At 40.3% G+C, this 10,000-nt stretch overlaps 1 protein-coding gene and 1 long non-coding RNA gene across 2 annotated transcripts in view; both read right to left on the bottom strand.

Annotated features, from left to right (window-relative positions):
• The window catches only part of LOC144979253 (uncharacterized), an 18,525-nt gene extending 12,028 nt beyond the window's left edge, over positions 1-6,497 (bottom strand). Inside the window, exons 1-2 of the mRNA XM_078925864.1 lie at positions 6,070-6,497; positions 1,403-1,475 (exon numbers count right to left, since the gene is read on the bottom strand). Of these exons, the coding sequence (XP_078781990.1) occupies positions 1,403-1,405 (3 nt within the window). The 5' untranslated portion in view covers positions 1,406-1,475; positions 6,070-6,497. The remainder of the gene's footprint in view (positions 1-1,402; positions 1,476-6,069) is intronic.
• A 2,572-nt stretch (positions 6,498-9,069) lies between these two features.
• The window catches only part of LOC144980301 (uncharacterized), a 6,172-nt gene continuing 5,241 nt past the window's right edge, over positions 9,070-10,000 (bottom strand). Inside the window, exon 3 of the long non-coding RNA XR_013646856.1 lies at positions 9,070-9,500. This is a non-coding gene — a long non-coding RNA (uncharacterized LOC144980301). The remainder of the gene's footprint in view (positions 9,501-10,000) is intronic.

Genomic DNA, 10,000 nt, shown 5'->3' with positions numbered 1-10,000 from the left:
AGTCTTCACTATCCAGATCTCGTTCATGGTCACGTGAGAAGGCTATATCCGTTCGGGTTCGGCGTTCGGCGTCTTGTTCGACCCGATTTCGTTAAAAGCCTATTGCCATCCGGAAGTATAACGGACCAACACACAAAACTGTGTGTATCCACGAACGTTTATAGTCGGGTTAATACAGTTCAGTGAGCATTGCTCATAAACGCGGATGGCAAAAAAAAAAAAAAACAATAACAAAGACCTGAGTGACGTCATCTTCGAACTATCTATAGCCTGACATAAAACCCACTAGGACTTATAGTTTGACGTCATTTTTTTTTAGGTTTATGTAGCGTCTAGTGAGTTGTCGGTTAGTAGTGCTCAATGAAACAAGTGATTTCATTGGTTAAACTATTGAATACAACTCACGATTTGTTTTCTTTTGTGGCCAAAGACGTGTCTTTTTGAAATATTTTTGGTCAGTGTCAGGCTATAAGTATCGATGGCTCCGGCTGAACCCTATTTAGATACGGTAAATTAGATCAATAGGATTCAATCGTCTGATGTCACGCCACCCGGCAACGGCGGCCATCTTGGTTCTAAACAAAGAAAATCATTACTTTTTATTCTACATGCTGGCTAGAAACTTTTCATATGCCTTTTGATCAGAATGTGTAAAAGTAAAAACATGATCAAATCTATGGGTTTTTTTCCTCTGGATACGCTTTTATGCTCGCCGGAGAAATATTTCATACGGGCGACCGCCATTGTTCCGATAGTTTAGAGCCAGTGTTACTAAGTTACCATGCGTCATTAGGAAGGAAGTGACGTTACGACTGTTGAGAGTATTCTAATATTATAAATGACCCACACCAAAATTTGATTCAAATGTTGATGTCACGTCCGCCCAAACGAGCAGCTTGGTTCTAAACAAAGAAAATTCGGTATTTTTAATCTTAATGCTGGCTCACATGTCCGTGATCAGAATGTGTAAAAGTCAAACATTATCAGATTTATAATGTTGTTTTCTCCTCTATATACACTGTATGCTCGTCGGAGAAGTATTTCATAAGGGCGGTGATGATGCGCCATTATTCCGATAGTTTAAAACTAGTTAGTTTCTATGCGTCATTACGAGAGAAGTGACGTCACTTACGACAGTTGAACCCTATTTGATATAGATAGTTCGAAGATGACGTCACTCAGGCCTTTGTTATTGTTTTTGCCATCCGCGTTTGTGAGTTGTTCTCACTAAACTGTATTAACCAGACTATAAAAGTTCATGGTTACACAGAGTTGTGTGTTGGTCCGTTATACTTCCGGATGGCAATGTTGTGAACTCCTTGGCCAAGCGCATTCTATCTATAGTACATTAGATCAATTTTAATACATATTATAATGACCCACAACCAAATTATTAACCCACCATTTTGTCCTCACATCCAAGCCGGGTAGCTGGTGTGTCCACCTCCAACGTAGCGATAAGATGTGTAGCACGTCTGTGAAGATAGGAAGTGTGTGACGTAACAGGCGTGCTTGGAATCGTCACGCATTTGCAATGATATAAAGAATGTAAAATGTTGCTGCTCGAAGCTCGAAGAAATAAATAACAATTTTGAAACTGAATGTAAGCTTCAATTTAAACACGAATCAGATAATGGACTTTTTGGGTTTCCCTTTATCAACAAAACAAGATGAATTTAAACACACTACAGATGAAATTACGGTTAAGATGGTTTATTCATCTTAACAACGCTACTACTACTACAGTATCTCATTCATCTGTCGTGTTTCATTCATCCTGTTTTGTTGATAAAGGGGGGAAACCCGAAACGTTCATTTGATCTGCTTTTGTAATTAAATTGAAGCTTACATTCAATTTCACATTGTTAGGCGATATATTACAATTTTTTTTTCGGACATAGACAACGCTGTTAACGTCCAGGTACTCATTTTACACCTGAGTACGGTGAGAGAATGTTAGTGAAGAGCCTTCTCGAGGACTCAAACTATGTGCCGAGCGAGGATCGAACCCAGGACCTTCCGGCCGAAAGCGAGTGTCATATCACAAGACCACACACATTTATAACAGATCTGAACAAGTGTATGTGCAACGGCGCCAAAGCAAGCAAGAAAAATACAAGAAAAAAATAAAATAAACATCACAAAAAAATCAGTCTAACTCGACTGGGGACCGAACCTGAGACCTTCTGATTACCGATCAGACGTGCTGTCATGATACATTACCATGTAATAGCCAGCACGTCTGATCGGTAATCAGTAGGTCTCAGGTTCGATCCCCAGTCGAGGTCGACTGATTTTTTGGGACGTTTTATTTTTTTCTTGTATTTTTCTTTCTTGCTTTGTTCTGACACCTTTTCATACACACTTGTTCAGTTCTTTATCTTACACCGGTATCTGCTCCCTAATTTCTCATATTATGTATAACAATGGAAAATATAACACTAGAGTTAGAGGAGATTTACGTTACACAGTGCAGCGAATTTTAAAAAAAATATTTTAAAGCCCAAATAAACTTGTTTGTTTGTTTGTTGCTTTAGGTCTCTTCCAACACAATTGAGGTTATATGAGAGACCGCTGAAACAAAAAAACAAGCAATCTAACAAACATAGTACAAATGTAAATCAAAATCATAACCTAAAGATATCATAAGTTAAATTATAAATAACCAAGAACAAACAGGCAGAAGATTTACAGGAAAAAAAAAAATCCCTGTCAAAAATACAATCACAAACCAAAGAAGCAGGATAGGCTAGTAACGAGAAGAAGAAACGACATCACTATCGGATCGTACACCCATGGGAACATCATAGGTATATGATTCAAGGGTGATGCTCCCATCCAACGACATCACTATCGGATCGTACACCCATGCGAACATCATAGGTATATGATTCAAGGGTGATGCTCCATCAACGACATCACTATCGGATCGTACACCCATGCGAACATCATAGGTATATGATTCAAGGGTGATGCTCCCATCCAACGACATCACTATCGGATCGTACACCCATGCGAACATCATAGGTATATGATTCAAGGGTGATGCTCCCATCCAACGACATCACTATCGGATCGTACACCCATGCGAACATCATAGGTATATGATTCAAGGGTGATGCTCCCATCCAACGACATCACTATCGGATCGTACACCCATGCGAACATCATAGGTATATGATTCAAGGGTGATGCTCCATCCAACGACATCACTATCGGATCGTACACCCATTGCGAACATCATAGGTATATGATTCAAGGGTGATGCTCCCATCCAACCACCCGCCACTATCGGATCGTACACCCATGGGAACATCATAGGTATATGATTCAAGGGTGATGCTCCATCCAACCACCCGCCACTATCGGATCGTACACCCATGGGAACATCATAGGTATATGATTCAAGGGTGATGCTCCCATCCAACGACATCACTATCGGATCGTACACCCATGGGAACATCATAGGTATATGATTCAAGGGTGATGCTCCCATCCAACCACCCGCCACTATCGGATCGTACACCCATGGGAACATCATAGGTATATGATTCAAGGGTGATGCTCCCATCCAACGACATCACTATCGGATCGTACACCATGGGAACATCATAGGTATATGATTCAAGGGTGATGCTCCCATCCAACCACCCGCCACTATCGGATCGTACCCCATGGGAACATCATAGGTATATAATTCAAGGGTGATGCTCCCATCCAACCACCCGCCACTATCGGATCGTACACCCATGGGAACATCATAGGTATATGATTCAAGGGTGATGCTCCCATCCAACCACCCGCCACTTCGGATCGTACACCCATGGGAACATCATAGGTATATGATTCAAGGGTGATGCTCCATCCAACCACCCGCCACTATCGGATCGTACACCATGGGAACATCATAGGTATATGATTCAAGGGTGATGCTCCCATCCAACCACCCGCCACTATCGGATCGTACACCCATGCGAACATCATAGGTATATGATTCAAGGGTGATGCTCCCATCCAACCACCCGCCACTATCGGATCGTACACCCATGCGAACATCATAGGTATATGATTCAAGGGTGATGCTCCCATCCAACCACCCGCACTATCGGATCGTACACCATGGGAACATCATAGGTATATGATTCAAGGGTGATGCTCCCATCCAACCACCCGCCACTATCGGATCGTACACCCATGGGAACATCATAGGTATATGATTCAAGGGTGATGTCCCATCCAACCACCCGCCCACTATCGGATCGTACACCCATGCGAAACATCATAGGTATATGATTCAAGGGTGATGCTCCCATCCAACCACCCGCCACTATCGGATCGTACACCCATGCGAACATCATAGGTATATGATTCAAGGTGTGATGCTCCATCCAACCACCCGCCACTATCGGATCGTACACCCATGGGAACATCATAGGTATATGATTCAAGGGTGATGCTCCATCCAACCACCGCCACTATCGGATCGTACACCCATGCGAACATCATAGGTATATGATTCAAGGGTGATGCTCCCATCCAACCACCGCCCACTATCGGATCGTACACCCATGCGAACATCATAGGTATATGATTCAAGGGTGATGCTCCCATCCAACCACCCCCCACTATCGGATCGTACACCCATGCGAACATCATAGGTATATGATTTCAAGGGTGATGCTCCATCCAACCACCCGCCACTATCGGATCGTACACCCATGCGAACATCATAGGTATATGATTCAAGGGTGATGCTCCATCCAACCACCCGCCACTATCGGATCGTACACCCCTGGGAACATCATAGGTATATGATTCAAGGGTGATGCTCCATCCAACCACCCGCCACTATCGGATCGTACACCCATGGGAACATCATAGGTATATGATTCAAGGGTGATGCTCCATCCAACCACCGCCACTATCGGGGTCGTACACCCATGGGAACATCATAGGTATATGATTCAAGGGTGATGCTCCATCCAACACCGCCACTATCGGATCGTACACCCATGGGAACATCATAGGTATATGATTCAAGGGTGATGCTCCCATCCAACCACCCGCCCTATCGGATCGTAACCCCATGCGAACATCATAGGTATATGTTCAAGGGTGATGCTCCCATCCAACCACCCGCCACTATCGGATCGCACACCTATGCGAACATCATAGGTATATGATTCAAGGGTGATGCTCCCATCCAACGACATCACTATCGGATCGTACACCCATGCGAACATCATAAGTATACGATTCAAGGGTGATGCTCCCATCCAACCACCCGCCCAATAAACTTGAGCCTTAATATAGCGCAATATCCACTAAACGTGCTTGAGGCGCTCTAAAAGGGCCCCTGAGTAACAACAACACGTACCATATAAATATAAAACGAGACATGAGGACTGTAAGGCGATATTACAATTTCTTTTTTCCGACAGAGACAACGCTGTTAACGGCCCGGTACACATTTTACACCTGAGTATAGTGAGAGAATGTGAGTAAAGAGCCTTTTTCCAAGGACTCAACTATGCGCCGAGCGAGGTTCGAACCCAGGACCTTCCGATCCGAAGGCGAGTGTCATACCATTAGACCACATAACCGTACTAACATAATATTAATAACTACAGAAATTGCAAGACAGATGTAACGGTAGGAATTGTGAAGCATGTGCAACGACAAGAAGTGCAACTCTTTGGCTATTGTAGGAACAATAACTCGTTGTAACGATCATCATCATACATCATCATCATCATCATCATCATCATCATCATCATCATCATCATCATCATCATCATCACCAACACCACCACCATCATCATCACCACCACCACCACCACCATCATCATCATCATCATCATCATCATCATCATCATCATCATCATCATCATTAATCATATAAAAGCCACAACAACTACACAAGAAACATTAAACTTCCATTTAAACTTTCTTAACTCCCATCATAAACATCAGGAATAATACGATGTTACTATTATGAACAAACAATGATCAGAAATGCCTTTGTCCTACTCCTACACATGTCAGACCATGAGATGTGCAAGTCCAAACCTGAGTGTCCGAGCAAGTAACACGACGGTTGCACAAATCTGGCCTGTCTACGCTGTCACAGGAATAACATTCAGTGTTGTTGGTGGAGCTAGTACTAGTACCTGAATGACCATGTGAATGGAAGTGGGAATTTAGGGTTTGGGCGTGTGTGTATGTGGGGGTGGGGGTTGATGAATGAATTAAATTTATCATCATGTCCTATAATATTGTCTTTAAAAATAAGCAAAACTGAAAATAACTGCTTCAGAAAATAGCAAAATACAAAAAAAAAAAAAAAAAAAAAAAAAAAACAACAAAAAAAAAAAAAAAAAAAAAACACACAAAAACAACCAAAAAAAAAAAGCCCAACGAAAAAACGAAACGTTCGGGTTCAAAACCTTTCTACTTCAGCCAACAACAACAACAAATAAACAAACAAAAAAAAACATCAAACAAAAACAATGAAAACATAAAATCATTACTAAAAAACCAGATCTGTAGAAAAAACAAACGTATATTTCTCTATCATCGATCTAGTTATTTAGCAATGTGTTTATATTTTCATTGTTTTTTTTTTTGTTTTTTTTTTTTTTGGATTTTTTTTTGTTTTTTTTTTTTTTTTGCTCTTGTTTTGTTGTTGTCTGAAGAAAGTTTTTGAGTCCGTGTTTTGGTATTTTGTTCTATTTTGAAGCTGTTATATTTATTTTTGTTTAGGTATTACTTTTTACACTTATCAGCTTCTAGTTCTAGCAGTTTAGTATCACTATAATATTGTCTTTTTTCTGTGGTTATTTAAAATGTCAAAACTACACGAGCTGATTACGAGTCTGAGAGTTCTAACTTGTTTCAATTACATTGGGGTTAGTGATCTTGCCATTGATTCACCATTCTCATTTCACATATTTCATTTGTTACAAAAATTATCTTCATAACTTACAAATAGGACCATCATTATCCAATCAAATTCATTGGATTTTCTATCGTGCGCATAGGACATCCCACCCTAACACACAAGATGTCACATCGTGCACACAGGACCTCCTACGGTTTCACATAGGACGTCTCATAGTGCACAGAGGACCTCCCACAATACAGCTAGGACGTCACATCGTGCACATCGGACCATAGAGAATACAGGACCTAGTCTGTCCATCGGACCTCTCTATTTTGGTAATAAAATATTTACTTCGTATACAAATCAACGAATATGACTCTTAGACGAGAATTAAAAAGTGGCCGGTGACGAGATAAGTATCAAAACTATAATACCGACGATATATAAGCAGTGGCGGGTATTCTGAGAGTACTAGTATAATAAGGATGCGTAGCAGGCAAATTGAACTGTATGGATTGAAAGTTCGTTTCCATAAAATCTACTTGAAAATCGCTAAAAATACAAAACACTGGAATACGCATTGAGTATTTTAAATCAATGGAAACGCTCTTCATTAAATGGCCATGTCTATCTTTTTTTTTCTGACGAGAACGTTTTCCTGACAAACTGAGTCTAATTTGTATTTTAGGAAACCAAAGGTCTGTCTTACCAATGGAACGGCTGGCTCTTTCGTAAATTTTGCATTTTCCATCTGTACAAAAATCCCCTTCGCAGCATGTCGTGCAAATTGGACTTCCGGTCCGTGGGATCCCTCTTTCTCATCCTGGTTTATCCACAACAAATGGCCGATGTCGGTGATATTCACAGTTCCTTTTGCCACAGATGCTTTGCTGGATTCGCATACCTTGAAAAAAAGTATTCTCAATGGGAGGCTTTCCGAAACCTCCTACATCCCCAATATTTTCTTATAATGTTCTAGTAGGGGGTTTGGGAAGGGGGGGGGGGGGGCTTTTTTATATAGATAGTTCGAAGATGACGTCACTCATGTCTTTGTTATTGTTTTTTTGCCATCCGCGTTAATGAGTAATGCTCACTGAACTGTATTCACCCGATTATAAACGTTCATGGATTCCCACCGTTTTGTGTGTTGGTCCGTTATACTTCCGGATGGCAATGTTATGAGTTTCTTAGCCAAGCGCATACTATCTATAATGTTCTAGTCGGGGGTGTGGGAGGAGGGAGACTTAAAAAAAGAAAAAAAAAAAAAAAAAAAAAAAAAAAACAAGTTTCCCCCCTCCCAAACCCTCTACTAGAACATTATATATATAAAAAAAGAATACTGGGGATATAGGAGCTTTCTTAATTTGTTTCCTTTATTGTTAAAAATGTTGATTTCATATATTATTATTCATTTGGGGAGACCTTCCGAAAGCTCCTAGAGGTAGCATTTCCTTAAATTTGTATTTTCTCCGTGGATCTTTTGTCATTAATTAAATTTGTCATCATATAGAAGTATTTTAAAAACTCTAGAACAAACCTTGATAGATTTGTGAAAGTTTAAACTTTCCTAATTTGACCATTGGTTTGATTCTCAGCCGCCATTTTGATTTGTGAAGTATTGAAAGGTAAGTGCAAAGTAGTCCTGGGTTGTTGTTTTTTAATTTTTTTAATTAGTGTTAGCTCGAGGTCGGAGGATTTTTTTTCTAATAGGATTAGTTATATGTCTTAGTAAAAAGGTGATAGGGTGTTTGTTTTTCCTATTAGGGTTAGTTAAAGGTACTATGTTTTATTTTTTCTGAGGGTTATTGAGGGAATATTTGAGTTGTTTCCCTTAGCACTAGGAGCTTTCGAAGGGCCTCCCTAAATTTGTCGTTTGTTGTTTTTGTTTGTTTGTTTTTGTATTGCATATTCATCCTGGAGTTTTGTCGATGTGTGTGAGTGTGTGTGTGTGTGTGTGTGTGTGTGTGTGTGTTGGTGGGGGATTTACTTAAAGTTGAGAGAAATGAACATTTTATTCAAATTGTGATAAAGTGAGTTTACCTGTTTGGGTCGACATCTTTTGTAGTAAGTAGGGGTTCCGTCCGATTCTATGTAGATGTCTGTATAGCAAACCTGTGTTTGGGTATAATGTGGTCATGGTGATGTTGGTGGTGGTGACGGTGGTGGTGGTGGTGGTGGTGGTGGTGGTGGTGGTGATGATGATGATGATGATGGTGGTGGTGGTGGTGATGATGATGATGATGATGATGCTAATTATTATGATTATGATGATGATGATGATGGTGGTGGTGGTGGTGGTGATGATGATGATGATGATGATGATGATGATGATGATGGTGGTGGTGGTGGTGGTGATGATGATGATGATGCTAATGATGATGATGATGATGATAATTATGATTATGACGATTGCTGCTATTGTCTTTGATTTTAATTTTAGTGATGGCGGTGGTTGCTATTGTTGTGTCTATGATGAGGATAATAATGAAGAGGATGAGATTGTCAAGATTTAATATACTACAACAACTCCAATATACCTCATGTCCTTGACATTCAATGATCCCTCGACATTGAGATTCGTCCTTGACCCCATTGTTACACAAACGACACCTAGAGGCTATGAACGAAATATATTTTAAGGCTAAATTTTGGGAATACAGAAAATCGTAGTTGTCAAACTTTAAAAAAATTTTTAACAGGAGCAGTTTGTTGGAGCTTGACCCCCCCCCCCCCCCCCCCTTCTTTAAAAAAAACAACAAAAAAAAACAAACAAAAAAAAAAACAAAACAAACTTGAGCTTTTACATAGTGACAAAATCCACTAAACGAGCTCAAAGCATTTTACGAAGGGTCTTTGACCAACAGCAACAAGTAACTTATAGAACGAGACATGACGCCTGTTAGGCGATATTACAATTCTTCCCAAGAGGGACAATGCTGTTAACGGCCAAGGGCTAATTTTACATCTGAGACGATGAAAGCATGGGACTAAAGAGTCTTTTCCAAGGGCTCACTGGATAGGACTCCAGACCTCCAATAGTGGGCAGGGAGGCACTTACTGTGTCTTCTATTCCTTTGTTATTACCTTATTTATTTTAATACAACTCACTTTAAAAAA

Source organism: Berghia stephanieae, chromosome 9, assembly GCF_034508935.2.
Source record: "Berghia stephanieae isolate SIO BIC M18660-M18661 chromosome 9, UCSD_Bste_1.3, whole genome shotgun sequence".
NCBI classification, from domain to species: Eukaryota; Metazoa; Mollusca; class Gastropoda; order Nudibranchia; family Aeolidiidae; genus Berghia; species Berghia stephanieae.
This window is presented reverse-complemented; position numbering and strand designations above follow the sequence as displayed.